Below are 19,922 nucleotides of genomic sequence, written 5' to 3'. Positions count from 1 at the left end.
GATTTTGTCAAGTCGATGTTATTTGGTTATGACAACTCTTTCTATCTTGAGTAGAGATATTCTGCAGCAATTTACAGTTTTCAGAAGAAAAGAAGCTTTTTATTATTCGTCACAAACAAATAATAATAAATAAATAATCTCTGCATTTAACCCATCCTAAGCATTAGGAGCAGTGGACAGCCACATACAAAGAAAATATTGGTAATATGCATAGCCTTCTATACACACACACACACACACACACACACATATATATATATATACATATACATATACATATATATATATATATATATATATATAACTAGGAAAAATCTAAAGTAAAATGCAGACAAGATAGGATTCCCAAAATGAAGGGTCCAATTTAAAAAACAAATACGTCTTAAAATGTAAAAATAATAAGGGAGTTGTCTGTTCTTAGTGTAGGGCCATCGAAGCAGAAAGCAGCCTCACCACATTAAGAATATCTAAAGAAAAAAGTGCAATGAAAGATCTGAGAGTTCTAGTTGGAGCTGTGATATGATGGTGCTGGCTTATGCTGGCTTATGTAAGGCTTAAAAAGACAATTAAAAGGACTAGTCCAGTTTATCAGATTCAGAGCAGCTGGTATTCACATTGGTGTAATATTGCAATTAGTAGTTAATGAACTTGCACGATTATTTAGATTTTTTCCTTTTTTGTCCCTGTACTGGTAAATTGCAGGATTTCAGAAATAGATGCCAGTGGTTTATATGCAGATGAAGTTAATAGGCCTTTCACGGAAGACTTCATTGTTATATTTAACAGTAGGAATCAGGATGGCAGAATTCCATTTGGCTGTCTCAGTTTCCGGGTCCTGGTAATAGTAGTACTATTAATAGCAGCTGTACATTATTATTATTGAATTTTGGACATGGTTATTGAAACAAAACAACAATTAAAGTCAATTTTAATATTGGTAGTAGTCTAATATATTGAGCTAACTGAGTCGTACTGAGAAAGTGTCCATTAGTGTGAAACAGTGTTTGTCACACAATGTTATGCCTTGAGTCATCTTGTATAGTAGAACTATTTAGCTTTCTGTAAAGGTTACCGGTACCACTGAAAGCCTTAAGACATGTGCAGTCAAACAAAGGCCTCAAAAGTTTCTAAGAGCATTGGCTTGATGAACCTGGTTGGATCTAGTGGTACTAGCATAAAATAGGTTGTTGGGTCCATGTTGCGACACCGTGTTTCTACACAGGGGGGCACTAGATGAGTAGAAATATTGTTTAGTAGCTGCACCATAGTACATTATACATGAGACCACCTACTGTTAACTGTCCTGGTTGAGTCCCAGCAGGGGATTTTACTATAAAGCTGTCCTATTTGGAAGTCAAAAAATTGCATCCTCTCTGCCACTAAGTTATTCATGTTTCAAGAAGCTCAAACCTCTCTTCATAAGCAGAGCTGATATGATAAAAAAAAATGGTGCAGAGAATTGTATTAAACTACAGTTGTAATCCACAGTGGCTTACACATGAGACACGTAAAGCCTGCAGAGGTGATTGGATCTGTATATGATTACATACAAGTATTGTTTGCAGTGATGATGTCACAAGTCATAATGCATCATCACACTTAGAGGAGCTGTATATGATTACATAAGCATAAACTGTTGTATTAATACAGTTTAATCAGATTGCTAACTGTAGCATGATAATAGAGATGTAGTTTAAAAGAAAGACAAATATTAGAGTATATACTCATATTTTTGACAGTGTGTGTGTGTGTGTGTGTGTGTGTGTGTGTGTGTGTGTGTGTGTGTGTGTGTGTGTGTGAATGTAGAACTGATTGTGTACATATGTGTGCATATCCCTTGCTCTGGCAGAGGTTGTCTCAAACCCTGAGGGCCAAAGTCAGTATTTCTTGACATGTGCATATTTCTACATGCACACACACACACACACACACACACACACACACACACACACACACACACACACACACACACACACACACAATGCATGCAACCCCTTCATGGAAGCATGTCATGGCCTGTTTGCTCAGTACACAAGCATTAAAATGCATCATTGCTTCACATCTTTCCAGCGTTATCCTTAAGATTTACGTCACTGCCCCGGTCATTGCTGTTGGAACCAGCTGTATACTAAACAATAGGCAAGCTGCTGCACTTATCAATAGCAAACACATGCAATTCATCAATGTAATTACTTCCTCCTATCTTCAAGACCTGCAAGGTCACATTGCCAACCCTACATTCATGTGTGTGTGTGTGTGTGTGTGTGTGTGTGTAGCAACATAGAATTTGTCACTTGAAATGCAGGAAATATCAGCAGATCTCACGGTAGTGTATACAATGCAGTTTGTGATGATGTAGTGATAAGAAGGATTAATCAGTGTGTGTGTGTGTGTGTGTGTGTGTGTGTGTGTGTGTGTGTGTGTGTGTGTGTGTGTGTGTGTGTGTGTGTGTGTGTGTGTGTGTGTGTGTGTGTGTGTGTGTGTGTGTGTGTGTGTGCGTGTGTGTGTATGCATTAGCCAGTGCTGATCTGACAATCTAGGCATGGTCCATTACACAAACACCATTACTGAGTCTAGGCTATAATGCTATCAAACGTTGCCATACCGCAGACAGACGAACACACACACATACACACTCTTGAACCATATGGACACACGCATACCATACTGTATCACATTCAGGCACATCCTTCCTTTCCATCTATATTTAATTACCTACATATATACACAGTAAGAGTTAAAAGTGGCAACAACGTTCATTTTGCAGACATTCACTAAAAGCAGTTGAAATAGAGAGAAAAAAAAAAAAAAAAAAAAAAAAGGAAGAGCACTAATCGTAAGTGAAACAACATAGTCCACAGTGACGTTTTCCATTCCCACACTCAAAGATCTCTGCATCTCTTCAAGTATTAGTTGCAATAAGTCACATCACACAAAAATCAAACACCCTCGGGTATGATTAGCTTGAAGTAATCTGTTCTGAGTGATAATAACACACACACACTTCAAATGTAAGCACCTGGCTGCTGTATACATATGCGGAAATTAAGCCCTTAAAACACAATAAAGAACAGGGGACGTCCTCCAACACACATACACATGTTTTTCCTACCCGCCTTGAGAATCCATTAGGATGATATTGCATTTTCAGCTGCTATCATTTCTTTTGGCACTTTCATTTTTACATATAGTAAGTAGTAGTTGCTGACTACGGCACTTTCAGGCTGTCACAAATTAGTATTTCACTGTGTAGCCATGGCAACCAAGCATCTCTATCTCCTATGCAGGCTGCTGCAACAAACGTAACTTTACTATGATGCACAGTGCGCAGGTAGGTGGATGCATTATGGCAGTACAGTTGATGAGCAAGGCGTTGTGGTTTCATTTAATGCTTGCTTAAATGCTTTAACGCACATAGCTGATGATGATGAAAGGTGGAGAGACAACATGAAATGATTGGATGACAGGCAATAAAAAAGGTGTGTGTGTGTGTGTGTGTGTGTGTGTGTGTGTGTGTGTGTGTGTGTGTGTGTGTGTGTGGTGTTTGAGAAATGATGCCAGAGCACCTGAAAAACTGAAAATAAACAAAGACTGCCCTGATCAAAGAACATGCAAGCATCTAATTTGGCCTCATTAACACTGACTTTGATTTAACTTTCATATATGCTACATGATGCATGATGAATGAATTACGGAAACAAGTTTCTGTCCACTGGAGTTTTTCAACAGTTAAAGAGCTCTGCTGATCTTCCCTCTCTGACTCCTCGGCAACACACACTCACTGACTCTGTCCTCAGATCAGAGGACAATGAGTGGGTGAGAGTTACTGCTACCACCGCTCGAGAGCTTAGTGTGTGTGTGTGTGTGTGTGTGTGTGTGTGTGTGTGTGTGTGTGTGTGTGGTGCATCCACCACGTTTCTCACGGCCCTTAAGAAGAAAAGAGGCCTTGTCTGCCTCCATTAGTGACCTGAGCTGCAGCAGCAGCACCGATCAGCCCGGCCGACTGGAAGACAGCACTGGTTAGACAGCAGTTTACATCCAGGAGCTGGGGGGGTGGCGGCTCTGAGAGGAGAGAGACAAGATACTGACAAAAGGAGAAGAATAACATACCATACCATAACATAAAATAATAAGGCTATGAGGTGTCAACTGTTTGCAGCTGACACTAATGAGCAATAATAGATTTTTAGTTTTGGGAAATTGTATTTGCTTTCTTGCTGAGAGTGATATGGGAAGTTAAATATGAAGTTAGACAGAAGCTTCATTAGCTTAGCTTATATAGCAGGGGGAAACAGTTCGCCCAAAGTAAAAACAAATATCCAATATGCCATCTTCTAACATCTTTTACTCTTGAACAGAGCCAGGCTAGCTGTTTCCAGTCTTTATGCTAAGCTAACCGTCTCCTGGCTGTAGCATATTTGACAGACAGATGAGAGTGGTATCGATCTTTACATCTAACTCTCAGCAAAAAAGCGAGACAATCTCCCAAAATGTTAAACTATAGAGTGAGGGAGGGGTTGCATGTGAAGTGTTTTTACCATTCCGTATTCTCATTTACAAATGGAGTTCTAAATCTTTTGTACTGATGTTTTCATGTCCATCCAAGCAGTAGAAGTGCTCCAACTTTGACATTGTTATGGGAAAAAAGAATGGGACGTTTACTTCTGGAACCAGGGGTGACCAAAATAGCTTCTCCCACTTTGCAACTCTTGCTTTAAACCAAATAGCTTTTAAACAAAGATGAAAAGTAAGAGGAGTCAGATCAATAACAAGAGGCAGCAGTTGAGATCCCAGGAGGCAGAAATGAAAAGAAAATGAAGGTGAGATTAAAGGTAAGAAAAGCTCAGTTGAAAGAATGAAAAGGTCAAAAGGAAGGATGAAAAAAAAAATGAAAAGCTAAAAAGCCACCGCCTACAAAACATAAACAGGAGTAATATTATATTATTTTATTTATCTTTTTTACAATGTAATTACAATACAAATATGTAGGTTTAAATACAAAAATTCTGTAAATAAAGATTAAAAATAAATTCCACTGGTTTGCTTTGTTACCATCACTAAACTATGGTTTTACAATCAAGTTTATGAGGTCATTTAGTTTGCTTTAACGCGGAACACAACTAACCTACATTTAAAATTTGGAGGGCGTGCAAAGAAGAGTTGAGAGCAAAAATATATTTTCAATCAAATAAAAGCATTGATTTCATCAGTGAACCAGTCTGGTCTTGTAGAGAGAGGAGGGTAGAGAGAGCCACTTGGACTTGTTTTTGGTGGGAAAGACATATTGATTCATCCGAAAACAGCAAAGGACAAAAACCCTGGGCGGAGCCAAGATGCTATAAATTAGGCCAGTAGCACATCAAGTTAAGTTCTCTAAGAAGGCAGCATTTTAGACGGGATCGCTGCCTCAGGAAGATACCGAATAAGTTAATTAAACTAAGGGCAGTTAAAGAGCAGGAAACCTAATCAGTGGCAGTCCATATCCATACAATTCAATTCCCAAGGAACATAACAGGAGCATCTCCGGTCAGATTACTTATGCTTTTTATATAACATACAGAAACCACCTGTAATGTTCCTGTAAGCTTTGTAATGTTGCATCTTCTTTTGTGATTTCAACTACAAGTAAAAAACACAGAAAGCTCTGTTGACATTATTGAGTTGCACATACTTCAGACTGAGACTGCAATTATACAATAAGCAACCTCTTTTTAAAATGGGATCAAAAGTGTTGTTTCTGATGTTTGAGAAGCTGAGGAACATGATGCTGAAGTGGCTCGGCCTTGAGAAAAAAAGATGAAAAAACAGCAGACAGTGCTTAGGTTGTGGGCTACGTGATGAATGTGTCTTTGTTCTCAATATTTTCACACACTCCATTTCTCACTCTTATCTCTTTTTTTTCATATCCTCATATTTCCCTTTCTTCAGACTTCCTCCATCTCATTCTTTAAAGGTATGACTCCATTCTCTCCTTCAGTCTCTCACATACAGATTATCCATCCTTCTATCGCAATCTACTTTGTATTCTTCTGCTATATGTTCTCTTCCTGTTAATATCTCAATCAAATGTCCTTAATAATTCTGCATACGGAATATATCCTTAATTTAACTCAGTCCTTTCATTTGCTATGCCTCGGTTTATGTCTGCTCATCTTCGTCTTTTCTTTACCTCTAATCATCAATTCCATAATCTGTAATGAGTGCAGTGCTACTGCATACAGTAGTACAATAGAGGTGAATACACAATCATACTGTACACGATGAGACTATACCCTGTGTTTGAACACATTAAAGGATTACGAATGTTGGAATGTAGTGCATCATTTTTTCCAACTAGTTGCACAGTGCTGTATAGTTTTTCCACTGAGTTGTTAAAGTTTCATGGGTTTGTCTGGAGAAGATGAAGTCCTTGTGCTGTATTGTCCAGAGTGTCTGTGTGCTGGATATCCTGAAGTGATTTATCATGTCCCAGTAACCTTTGAAGATAGGCTTAAGCAACAGAAATGGGCTACAGAGCCAAAGTGAAGCCATATTTACTCAACTGGCCTCACAAGCAGTGCAGCGTATATACGTGAGGGCTAACAGGTGAAAGAAACATGCCACTATATACACTGTCTCACATGTCACACTACACACTGCTGTACTGTCAGCCCTGACTGTTTGGTTCCTGTTATATGACTCAGTTTCCCACAATGCTTTTTCCTTCACTGATGCCCAATCACACATCTGCTACCTGTAGTTTCCCTCCTCTTCACAGGTCAACGAAAATAAATATAAGGGATGGAAAAACAACACACTCCTGAAACACTGCTTTAAAATGTAAAAGTATACATAACTTGTTAAAATAAAAATACAATAAATAAAATAATTTGGCCATAAATCTCTACTATTAGTCAGTAAGTCCTTTTAGGTTGGTTGAGTCAGGTCTTACATCATCGCCTTCCATAGTCCTTTCAGGTATCCAAACTTTTGCTGTGCTTGGCTGAGATCATCAGTCAACATCTCTTCAACAAATCTCTTCTCTGCAAGTCTTGTGATGTAGCCATATTTGCTAAATTCTCCACCAAAATCTCCAGAAAAATTCATCTCATGGGTTTGGAATGCATCTGAGTGGAGTCCCCTTTTAAAGATAGAAACCACCTAGCTGCCCCCCCCCCACACACACACACACACACACACCCACACACACAAACACACAAACATATATCCTGGGGGGAGGGGGGAGGGGCACATATAGTACTTCTAGGGACTTGCAGCAAGTAAAGTAAAGCCAGAGTAGAGAAGTGAAAGCAGGGAAGAGAGGTCAGTAGCGGGTGGAGTGGAAGGATCCACTCAAGTGTAGTGAGCTAGAGAACTGATCCTCCAGTGGCAGACCAGCTACCTGCCGACTTCCTCTAAAGCTCTCATGGGAGTGTAAAGAAAGCAATTAAGATAATTATAACATTGACTCCTATGAGAGCTTTTAGGAAGTTGCTAGGCTGCCACAGGTCAGATGCTAGGCTAACTTTAAGGACCTGCAACCCGTTCTAAGCCGGCCATTCTCAGGCTTTAACACCAGGGCTAGAGCTACAGTTTTGAGAGGCCAACTAAGACTTAAAGCTCTATCTCAAAAGTCTTTTGAAGATTGTTTGAAAATGGGTTGGCTGCTGCAGCTGGTGCCTTATTCCCAGGCTGCTGAGGTGCTGGTTTGGCCTCCAATGCCGCCCACTTGGCCTCAAAACGATCATCGTCTTGGGAATCGCTGGGTGCCGGAGCGGTTAACTGGCTGCCCTCTGGCGGCCAGCTGCTACTACTGCTTCCACCATTCCTGCCACTGTTGGAGTTCCCATTCTGTAGGGCCATGGTGCTGCTGTGCGGGGGGAGGCCATTAATGGCTGTTGATAATGGCGGAGTGGGAGAGAATACCGGTGAGGAAAACCCTCCAGGGTGTCCTACTGCACTAGGTACTCCTGGGTAAGAATGGTGCTGCCCGGCTGCTCCAAGTGCCCCGACTTTGGGTCCTCCTAGAGCCGAGCCCATGGCTCCACCTGCCCCAGATGAGCCTGTAGCGGTGCAGAAGACATTAGCCACCATTTGCGATGGTGTGATGCCTACCACAGGCACACTGGCATTGGGATATGTCATACTGCTGGCCAGGCCTGGCATGTAGGTCTGCATGGGCACAAATGTCGGCTGGACAGGCTGGCTTGCGAACATTCCCACAGGAGCTGGGGTGGTATCAAAAGCCAAGGGAAAGGGTTGCATGGAGCATGGAAGGGAGCCTGGGGGCCCAGGAAGGGAGGGCTGGATCATGGGGGCCCCAGACATGCTCGGACCGGACATTGTGGGAATGGACATGGAAGGTAGCGACATAGGAGGGCCTGACACTGGAGGGCCTGGTATTAGAGGAATTGATGATATTACCATGGGTGGGAGGGGCATCGGCGCCTGACCTGAGTGAGCAGAGGGGCCTGAGTGGAGAGGTTTGGACATGGTGCCAAGGGACATAGGGACAGTGGACACTGGGGCAGCTGATATGACTGCCTGATTGGACATCTGCTGACATGACATGGAGGGTGGTCCAGGGATGGTGGGGATGGTGGGGCCTGGAGGAGGGGTTTGTTGAGCCTTGACAGCCTTTGAGACCTCCTCCAACCATCTCTCAGCCTCGGAGGGTGTGCGTCTGTGTCCACTCTGCATCTGCATCTGCATCTGCATCGCCACAGATACCGGAGGAGGAGAGTGGAGTGGAGGCTCGGGCTGCGCCCAGGAAGAAGTGCCTGGTTTGGATAAAGTTAAAGATTTAGAATAAGTGTAATACTTTTCCCACCACTGAGTTCAAGTCAGAGAGTGCACTATTTAAAAGAATTGATCTGATGAAGTCTTTCTTACCCTGCATTGGTGCAGGTGGTGGAGGCAGGGCAGGGGGCACAGTGCAGGTTGGAGGGCCATTTGCAGACAAAGCGGGGTTGGAGAAAAGCTCTTCCGATGGATTGGTGAAGGAGGTGTTGATCTGGCTACACAGGGCATTGATACTACAGTCTCCCTCATCTGGCAACCCCATATCCATCTCTGGTACTAGCAAGAAAGGGACACACAGAGGGGAGGTGAGGTGGAAAAAGAGAGATAAAGAAGTAAAAAGAAGAGGTGGAATAGGAGATGAAGAGGATTGAGTAGAGGAACAAACAGAAAAGAGGAGAAAAAAAATATTTATTCATTTGTGTAACAGACCCAGTTTGCATCAAAAGCATAGAAACTGGAGCAGATGAAGACTATTGACCTAAAACGCATCAAAAACACACAATTCTTTAGACAAACATGGCATTGTGCACAAGCATTTCTACAGGCCAAGCCGAACTGTGTAGCGTTATATTCTATGTACATTTCAGCCGGGTTATGTCATTGGCTTGTGAGTCTCGTGCATTGAAATGACTCAGACAGAGGTGAATTTGGCTTTATTAGTTTATCCATATTTATAAACCAACTGTAACTGATCCGAGAGATAAGGCGGCATAATGTTCCCGTCTTGACTTTGGTTTGGACTACAGCTTTAAACCTTTCCTGCACAGACTGCAGATATAAATACATATACATTCCCTGAATGCTGAGAGACATAGAGAAGATTGGTATATATAATTTTCTAGTTGTCCTGATAAATGATGGGATTGGCTGCTCTGCTTAAGATGTTTAAATGTTTGGTATGTATTTTTGGCTCAGTTTTCTTTCCTTGTTAATTGCTATTTTTGTCTTTATATTGTGTTTGATTATTGCTGATTGATTTACTGCTGAATATGGTCTGTCATGTGACTACCTGTTCACAACAATCATGTGACTCTTTACTTAGGGACCATGTCACTACTGGCCAATAGACTACTGGCCAACGTACTGTACTTAAGTACAAATTTGAGGTACTTGTACTTTACTTGTATTTTCATTTCATGCTATTTTCAACTTCTACTCTACTACATTTCAGAGAGAAATATTGTACTTTTTAATGCACTACATTAATCCGACAGCTTTAGTTACTAGTTACTTTACAAATTAAGATTTTTGCACACAGAACACATGTAGTTTATAAAATACGACGTTTTGTTAAAAAATAAAACTACCCAACAATATATAGGCCTACAATTACAGCTGAAATGATGAGACGAATAAACACAGAAAGTTTTTGACCATTTCCAGTTTCTAAAATGTCAGCATTTTTTCTGCATTGAGTACTTTTACTTTTTTTTTTCCTGATGATACTTACATACTTTTACTTAAGTGACATTTTTAATTTTTAGTGTGGTATTAGTACTTTTACTTAAGTAAAGGATCTGAATACTTCTTCCAACCCTGGATACAGTTCCAATGCAAACTTTTTATACAACGCCTAAACGCACTGCGTTGTTTTAATGATTTAGCTAAGAAATAAAATAAATGCTTTTTAAACTTTCCCCTTCAGAGTGCCTCAGTGTCCTTAAACCCAGATCTGATTCCCTATTGCTGTCCCCTGGTCCCTCCCCTCACAACGAAGGCCTCAGAGAGAGAATTTTCTTTCTTCCTCTATTCCCTCCTTCTCTCCTCCACTCCCTCATCCTTCCTGTTTTTGCGGACACCATCCATGCTCTACATGCACAGTTGTCCAAAACACTTGACAAAGAGGAGTTTGATGATGACATTTTTGACATTGTGGTGAAGTTTTCACGCACATGCAGAGGAATGAATGTATAGACGAGTGGGATTCAAGTGAAGCAAATTAACACGTTTACCACAGATGGGCCCATTGTGGGACAAACCCCAAACCTTCACAAGCCCAATTTTCTCATACATGTATATCTCTCTCATCTCTGTGCATTTTGTGGCTACAGGCCTTGAATTATATTGGAGGGTGCAGAGGGCGCTGGAGGCAAGTGCAAGGTCTCCTTTTAAAGATTTCACTGTGTGTGTGTGTGTGTGTGTGTGTGTGTGTGTGTGTGTGTGTGTGTGTGTGTGTGTTTCTCTCAGTGCAGTGGCAGGTTAAGGGCTGGCAGAGGGCTTGCTGAAGGCTAACCAGGACAGCTGTTTGACCTCACAAATCAATACACACATTGTTCAGAAAATCACAAGGGAGTAGGGAGGCAGTGTGCATCTGTGTGTGTGTGTGTGTGTGTGTGTGTGTGTGTGTGTGTGTGTGTGTGTGTGTGTGTGTGTGTGTGTGTGTGTGTGTGTGTGTGTGTGTGTGTGTGTGTGTGTGTGTGTGTGATAAAGAGAGGTAGAGAGATACACTAAACACCATGGGAGAATAAGAGACAGAAATGAAAGGGGCGAATATGAGTGAAAGTGGGAGTTGAATGTTGTGGTTTAGTATTCCAGTCAGAGGAGTCCTCCAGTCAACTTTCTCATCTCTCCTAATGACTATACTCAGCCTCGCTACTGAGTGTTCTGATCCTGTGGCACCACACTGTGTTCCCCCTGTGAGGGGTAAGTCAGTTATTATAAATTGTCCTTAGTAAAAAGAGCTTTCAGAGTCACTCAGGCCCAGCCATCAGCGCTGGTGTTAATAGCAATAATAACAGGACTTCACATTACTGCTTTTTATCTTGGCCTGCATTCAATGGAAGACAAGCATGTGGAACTGTGGAACACAGAGTGCCAAATGTGTACTTTCTGTTTGTGTGTACAGGCAGCAGTAATATTCCTTGACGTCTTTGAAATACCAAATAACAATTTGGGGATTTGAGTTTGCAAAAATACTTGTCATGTGTTTTTTTGCATTTGCAAGGCAGAAATCTCATCTGATTTCACAGTGGGTATTGGAGAGGCATTTTGGTACTAAGTGTAAATTAAATATGGATCAATTACCTCTAGAAACAAGACCAATGTTAATGACTGTTAATGTCATGGCTTAATATTAGCCTTTTTCATTTGCCAGTTACTTTCATCAAATAAGAAAAAGTGCAACAAAAAAATTGGTGTACATGAATACATTAACAGAGCAGTCATTTGCACATAGCCACCAAATCACATATTAGAGGTTCAATTAGCAATTGCTAATATTATGGCAAACATTCGAAAATGTGGCATCCTGTTTATCGAACTTTCAAGACACTCTACCACTGGCACTAGGCAGGCACCAACTCTGTTGCTGTTGAGGGGCTTATGCTGTGCAATTTCTTTTTTTATTGCCTCACCCTAGATTTCATATATATTATTCATATATATTCATTATATTGAATCTGATCTGGCTTGGGTTTTAAGTTAAGTTAAAAAAAAGCCTCCCCTACATCCTTAAGATAAATTGAAAAATAAAACAATGCATAACCCCTAATAACCCCAGCTCTTTTACATATTGATAAATAAAAGACAAAGGGGTCATCCAATCACCTGCCAGGTATTTTTTGAAAGTGCCTGGGTTAACACACCATCTGGCGCATCAAGTTAGGCCTTCTGACCCTGGTAACTTTTGTTTACCAGGTGGTCAGATGGTCAGCAGGTCCTGTCACCAGCATTTGTGAGTGTCACTTCAAGAATTTCTCAACTCACCAGGGTTCTTGTCCTGGAAGTCGGTCTTGCGTTGCAGTGTGGATGGCAGGTCATTGAGGCGGAGTGACAGCTGCCTCTTGAAGGGAGAGTTCTTCTGGCTGAGGGCCGGGAATCCCCGGAACGAGCCTTGGCGCACCAGCTGCTCGATGGGCGCGTGGCGGCGAGGGATTGCATGAGGCCCGCCAGGCTCTGGCCGCTCCATGGGGGAGGCTGCACCCTCGGGTGGGGAGGCGGTGCCAGGTGGGAGGGCTGGAATGGCAGAAGGTTGGTCTGGAGAAGGAAATGGGTGCATGATTCAACCTTTATTTATTTATACTTGAGAAATAATTGAGGGGCAGCCCTCATTTACAATGACATCGAGACAAATACATAAAGACTTGTTTTTGTCTTTATTTTTTAACAACAACATCAAAAAGAAGCAACACCATCATAAAAAATAGAAAGACACTAAAACCTTTTGACTTGGAAAAATGATTTGGTAAATAAATTATGATAATAAGGATGCAAAAGAAAGTACAATCTTGTAAAGCAATTACAAGTAGAAGTTTGCAGGTTAAAAAACAGATTTCAAAATTGTCCAAAAGGTACAAGTGAGTTGATTTTAAGAAAGTGCTGATCATTCCTGTTCAAACCTTATTACTGCCATACATAATCTATTGATGATCTATTGTTAAATGCCTTCCTGCCATGTGCTTCGATTTTAACATTTGAACTCACATTTCCCCACCGTATGAGCAGTACTTGAAAGACACACGTATGTGTGCACACTTTGAAATGTCCTCCTACCTTTCTTCTTGTCCTGCAGCTTGTCATCTCTATCGCTGCTGCTGCTCTGCTGGCAGGAAGGGTTAGTGCGGAAGGAGCCCTCACGCACAAATGAGGTGCGACTGGCGTCAAAGGAAGCCGTCACGCCGCACTCCTTCTCCCTGCGCTGCTTCCTCTCCAGACAGGCGGCAAAGGCACAGCCAACTGCATGGCTTAGTCTCTCCCCCTGGTGGAGCAAAAAACACACAGTTTCAAGGTCACATCTACTCTTGATCTGGATTGATCATTTACAACTAAAACAGAATTTGGGTTTACACGCTTCAAACTGTATTCATTGTTAGCTGTCTTGACTGTGTTTTCTTTCTACAGAGCTGTTTTTTAGTGTTTATAGGCATCAAGCATGATTGTTGTTTGTGTCAACCTTCACATTAAGTTCACACATTCACATAAAATACAGCTGTCGCAGTGAAGATTGAATTAGGGTGCAATGATCCACCTCAAATCGCTACTGTTGTCAAACGTCAACATGAGTCCATGCTCCATGACTCTGAATGTAATTCCAACCTGCCTTTTGCAATGTATTCCTACTTTTCCACCACCTCTCTAACATCCTCTGCTTTTCTCTCTATAGACAGCCACGGCTGCTATAGGAGAGACAGTTCCGTTTAAGATGAGCACATAGAGATATGGAGAGTGTGGTGGAAACAGACACAGACAGAGATGGACAGATAACTCCACAGGCTTCAGTCTAATCCCCTCTCCTAATCCCGCAGGTCTGTGCTGCGTTCTCCTGCATCCACATAAATTATCCAAATTACAGTCTAAACTGATGAAACCACCATTGGGTTGAAACCACAATGCAACATGATGGCATTGTTTCTATTGCAGTTGGCTTTAAATTACAACCTTCATCCCAAGATCAGTCAAAAGGAAACACCAGAGGTTAAAAATCATGCTAACCCCAACTGTGCTTGGTTGATTGATGCTACAGAATGGGTTGATGTGTCAGTAAATTATATGTGCACGGCAGATTGTGCAGTACATGTGAATATTTTGTTGTGAATGTTATGTTGATGCAACTAAGTTACAATTACATAGGTGCCTGTTCTTCCACGCTGGTACGTTTTCATGGGAGCTGTAGTTTTGAAGTTTAACTTAAATTCATAAAGGTTTCAAATTCAAATAGTAATTGCTGTAGTGGATGCCAATTTATCACACATTTCATTTTTTCAGACAGCCCGATAAAAGAAATGCTGAATGAGCGATTTCAAGAGCTAGTGCAGCTTCTGTAACTAGTATAGAGAAAATCCCTGAAGGGTGGATGGAATGTTAATTGTCCCCTCACCGAGTCTTTGAGAGCCATGAAGCAATGGCACATCCACCGTCTGGTAGTACCGTCTCGGCAGATGTAGGAGAAGGCCTTGTCATAGTTACGATCGGGGGCACAGAATGAAACCTTCTCTATGGTCTGGTCTACAATAAGGTCCTGAAAGAGAGAAACAGAACAAGAGACAGAGAGGTCAGAGACAATCAGATTTGACAGCTCACACAATACAGTCAAGTCAATCGAATTGTTTCAGCAGGTAGATTGCATCAAATCATAACTGACATGGTTTTATCTTTCTAACAGCAGCTTAACTGATGGCAGGCAGGAAATATAGCTTCAGTACTGAGCACACCAGCTTGTGGACTGATCCAGTACTTGACACACTGCTTTCAGCTAACCCCATGAAACCCCTCTCACATCCACCAGTGACAGAAAAGAAAGTGACTACAGACTAATGACACTGAACCCTCTTTTCATCTTTGGGATGTTTCCACCACTTGCCCTTCCTTCAATAAAAGGGTTATTCAGCCTGTCTCAGTGTCTATAGTCACGACAGAGGAAACGAAAAGAGGGCCCTTCTCTTTCTCTGTGTACATTAAGGGGGCCCTGGGCGGCTCACCTCTTTGACTCACCAAAAACAGAAAGAGAAGGAAAACAAGAGACGAGAGGGAGAAGGAAGGAAAGAGAGGGAAGAGAGGGTTCACACACTCATCCACGCACTTCCTCCCTCTCCTCCAGTGTCGCCGAAAACAAAGAGAGGGGAGGATGAGGAAAGAGGAAGAGGGTGGATGAGGACGGGAAAGGGGGAGAAAAGAAGGAGAAAGAGTTGGAAGAATAACAGTCCATTCATTGTGGGCCAATTAGTGAATGAAGGGGGATGCTGGTACCGAGGTGAAAGGCTGAGCAGAGAGCAATGTGTTTTTGTGTGCTTCTTCATCACTGGTACAGTTAGTTGCTCTGTGTTACTAGAAACACATATTAGCGGTACTTTATGTGTTGGTGTGTTTTCTGTTTTTATGATTCAGTATGCTCATGTAAGCTGTATTTTTTGATGAAAAGTGCAGAAAGCTAATCTGTTTGTGGCTAAAGGTGACTCAAATCATGTCCCAAAATCAGTGAATGGAATAATACCAGACAGCAGAATGTGACTCAGAGTGTCTCATCTACACAGACAAGTCTCTCTGCCTTGAGCACACAAAAAAGACTTCACCATTTCTTTCTATTGATGCATTATAAAGGTCATGCGGAGCTGCTGTCTCTATTGTACACACATACATATATACAGTACATTCACTGATGGTGGGAAAGTGTCTGAATAGTGGTTGTGTGGGTGTTATTAAGTGCGCTTGCTGATTCATAGAAGGAGGCTAAGCTGATGATAAAAGGTGATGAAGAGGCGAGAAAGAAAGGAGGACTGTAAGGGTTGTCACTGCTGGGTATCTAATCAAATCTTAATGTGTTGAACCTTTTGACAGCACATCACTAACTGTGTCTGTCTGGCTGTCGTTTGGTGCTGGGCAAGGAGTGTACATTGGGTTTATCAGAGATGTTTTGTTGAAAACAACAGGGTGCTGGACACTATGCTGATGAGAGCAGGGAGAATGATTCAAAAACAGTAAAGTTGCTGACCGTAAAAACAAAGCAATGAATTAAAAGGTGTTAAAGCACTCCGTAGAGCTGAGCAGAACTGTAGTTCTCACAAATATATAGTTTAATTTTAAGAAAGGCTAAATCATTTCCTAAAATAGCTGAGCACTGGAGTTTGTTAGCAAACATTACTCAACCAGGAAGAAATAATGCATTATTTGGGGATTATTTTTTACAAGCAGATTAATACTGTTATGGGGCACTGGTATAAGTATTTCAGGCACCAGGGATTTACTCAAAATAAACTACATTGGCCATGTTCATCGTAATAATGGAACATGTCCCCCAGTGTTTTAATTCATTGTTGGTTTGGAGATTTGTTGATAATAAAGAAAATATAATATATTGCCAGCCTTATACTTTAATATGTTTAGATGAGACACATCACTGAAGGTAAGGAAGGAGGGAGATTAAAGTGTGGGGAGCAGTGGTGGGAGAGGTGAGGCCATGTGTGCATCCTCGTATAAAACGTAACGTAACGTATAAAAAGGAAAGCGAGAGAAAGAGGCTGCACCATTGGACTCGGTCTCTCCTCTATACTCTGCTGCTCTTTATTCTGCTCGGCTTTTAATAGAACCACAGCAAGCTGCACTCACTATGTAGGAGGCCTCCCTGGCCGCCAGACACTCCTAAAGTGCATGTGTGTGTGTGTGTGTCTGTTTTCTTGATTTTCACTCTCCCACTAAGCACCTTCAGAAAGAAACCATGAGTCACATATGTCAGCTCTGAAGCTGCAGACACACACACACACACACACACACACACACACACACACACACACACACACACACACACACACACACACACACACACACACGCCTAAACCAGCCTGGGAGCATCAAGACTGTAGATGCATGGTCTAACCTTCTGTTGTCAGCCTTAAGGTGGTGTCATCAAACTGGGACAAAAAGAGACTTTTGTTGGTGGTCTAAGGATGGAAAATGTCTCTATGTCTTAACTGAATATGAGAATATAAAAGAAAGAAGATGCTGCTGCAAAAATGGATGGACACTGTTTTTTTTTGCTATCTTGTTGTTGGCAGAGACAAAGAATGAAGGCATAGATTGAATACCTGTGTGGTGTGTATTGTACATGACTGTAAGACACACACCTCCCCTCTCTCATTGTTGCCACATGACTAGGTAGATAGAAAGGGAAGACAGAGGGGATGATGGAACAAGGAGAAGGATGCGGCACACACACACACACACACACACACACACACAAACACACACAAACACACACAAATAATTTGTTTGTTTACCTTAGTTTTGTCATCCACCACCCTGAGTCCATCTGCTGAAACCCACAATACTGCCTTGACTGTCTTTTTCCCACTCTGGAAAGAAAGAAACGTAGCAGTAGTAGAGTAAATCATGTAGAACTCAAGAGGCAAGTTTACTATTATTTACTATTATTTACTACTTGGTCAAGTTTCATAGTGAATGTATATCAATCATTTGCCCATTTCACCAGATGTTCCTTTATTCTTGCAGAGGTGCGATCAACAAGCTACAAGCCACTTTTACTACTACTCATAGTTATGTAAAGTGATCATTACATACTTAAGAGCAGATGAGGTAGTGGTGGGTTAACAGAGGAGAGGCGGGCATAGGTAAAAACTGTGCCAGCTGGCATGAAGAATCATTTCTCCAGAGGAGGGCACCAGGCAGAGCTAATAACACACTCAGCATTGGCCGGTCTAAAAATATACAGAGTAAAAAAGCAATGACTCCATCTGAGTGTGGAAGCGTGTGTGTGTGTGTGTGTGTGTGTGTGTGTGTGTGTGTGTGTGTGTGTGTGTGTGTGTGTGTGTGTGTGTGTGTGTGTGTGTGTGTGTGTGTGTGTGTGTGTGTGTGTGTGTGTGTGAGGAACGAAAGCCAGAGCACTGCAGGAAATGGCTTTGAAACCCACAGTGAAGCGACAAGCCTCAATTTTTGCATAATCCCATTGAGAGGAAGACAGTGGGAGTGAGAACAGATGTAAAGAAACTGAAAGTGATAGAGGGAAAAGAGTGGAGAAGGAGAGGAAAGCTAAATTAGGAGGTGGAGCTGGGGAATCAAAAGAAAGAGATAACTTTGGTAAAAAGTTTTCAGTGTGAACAACTGTGGAGAGACGAGAACGGCGCAAAAAAGAGATGCTGATGGAAAAGAAAATAGAGTTGATCCAGCGGGGAGAATCAAAAGAGAAAAACACATGAAAGGAAGCAATGGTGAGAGGAGAGGGAGACGAATGAATGTATGAAATATTTCTTCTGGCTATGATTCAGTTAACTGAGATTTTCTGACAAAGTGGTGTCCTTTGTTAGATAAAGTTACAATCCTACTTGGGGGAGTCAGGTTTCGGATGAGTGTACACTAAATGTAGAAAATGTGGTGCTCGGCAGTTTTGTTGGGCAACTTGATTTTTTTATGGAAGTCAAGTTTAATTCCAGTTTTATCAAAAAAGCAAAAGCCGAGGTTACACGTGTGAAGACTGTGAAGAAAGTGACACAGACTCCTGTATTCTTCACTGCCAAGTGTGTGTGGCTGTCTGACACAGGCCAGTCTGTGTCACTCTGTTCACACGCTTCCTGTACATATCCAGCTTCCCAGGGAGGCAAACTGTGTGTATGTGTGTGTGTGTGTGTGTGTGTGTGTGTGTGTGTGTGTGTGTGTGTGTGTGTGTGTGTGTGTGTGTGTGTGTGTGTGTGTGTGTGTATTTTATATGTGTTTATGTTCCCATGTGCCTAGATCTTGGGATCAGACAGATATGGAATAAGACCCACCATGGAGGGCGATGAGGGAGATGAAATAACAAGAAATAACTAGAAGGGAAGGTCACTGCAGACAGTATTGAACGTGTGTGTGTGTGTGTGTGTGTGTGTGTGTGTGTGTGTGTGTGTGTGTGTGTGTGTGTGTGTGTGTGTGTGTGTGTATGCGCGCGCGTGCGCATGCCTGTGCGTTCCTTGGTCAATACTTTAAGCAATGAGCTTTGTGCAACTGGGTCTGTAATGAGCTCCTGTGACGTTTGTAGATCCTTAGGGTGAGTATTTTAACTGCCTCGCACACAATGAAATGAACCTCTAGTTCTGCAGCACTAACGCAGACACACTGTGTGTGTGTGTGTGTGTGGGTGTGTGTGTAAGTGTGTCTATGTTAGTGTGTGGGATACTTACAACTTTTAGCTTCTTCACTGCATCCTCGCATACGTGCATTCCTCTCGACTCCTCCACCTCGACCAACCCCAGGTACTGCAGAGAAAAGAGAGCAGAAATGTTAATAGACAAAAGAAACGAACAGATGCTGATTCTTTCTGACTGAGCTGAACTGAAAAGAAAGAAACAAAGTGACATAAAGGCAAACAAAGCCTCATTAGTCCCTATCAGTATTTCTATGAGTGCTATAACTAAGGTAAGTACAGTAGCTACAGTAATAAGCACCCATACTGGATTTACAGCTGCATGTTGCTGCTGATAATAAGGACAGGAGAGAGAGAGGGACTTTAATAATTTATAGCCTCACATCCCCATTTGTTGTCTCTCCAGTGGTCTGCTCTGTGGTCTACGGAGAGCCCACAGGATTTAGTTTTACAGAGTGCTCTGAGTTTCAGGAAGATTGCTCCCTGAACTAAAATATCTCTTGTTTTGAGCTTGCAAAACAAGAATAGACAGTTTTTTGAGTGGTGTCATCGTTAGATGCACACGCATGTGGGGAAG

The 19,922-nt window shown here is 41.9% G+C and overlaps 1 protein-coding gene across 4 annotated transcripts in view; it reads right to left on the bottom strand.

Annotated features, from left to right (window-relative positions):
• Window positions 1–4,923: 4,923 nt before the first annotated feature.
• Window positions 4,924–19,922, bottom strand: part of numbl (NUMB like endocytic adaptor protein) — a 58,807-nt gene continuing 43,808 nt past the window's right edge. For 3 of the 4 annotated variants that reach the window (XM_039785246.1, XM_039785238.1, XM_039785222.1), the window contains 7 exons: window positions 19,383–19,457; window positions 17,490–17,564; window positions 14,597–14,737; window positions 13,273–13,477; window positions 12,487–12,756; window positions 8,872–9,057; window positions 4,924–8,759 (listed from right to left, as the gene is read on the bottom strand). In XM_039785246.1, the coding sequence (XP_039641180.1) occupies window positions 7,594–8,759; window positions 8,872–9,057; window positions 12,487–12,756; window positions 13,273–13,477; window positions 14,597–14,737; window positions 17,490–17,564; window positions 19,383–19,457 (2,118 nt within the window). In that variant the 3' untranslated portion in view covers window positions 4,924–7,593. The remainder of the gene's footprint in view (window positions 8,760–8,871; window positions 9,058–12,486; window positions 12,757–13,272; window positions 13,478–14,596; window positions 14,738–17,489; window positions 17,565–19,382; window positions 19,458–19,922) is intronic. The other variant, XM_039785228.1, reaches the window with a different exon arrangement.

Source organism: Perca fluviatilis, chromosome 2 (assembly GCF_010015445.1).
Source record: "Perca fluviatilis chromosome 2, GENO_Pfluv_1.0, whole genome shotgun sequence".
NCBI lineage: Eukaryota > Metazoa > Chordata > Actinopteri > Perciformes > Percidae > Perca > Perca fluviatilis.
Note: the sequence above shows the minus strand (reverse complement) of the source record. Positions and strands in the feature narration are given on the sequence as shown.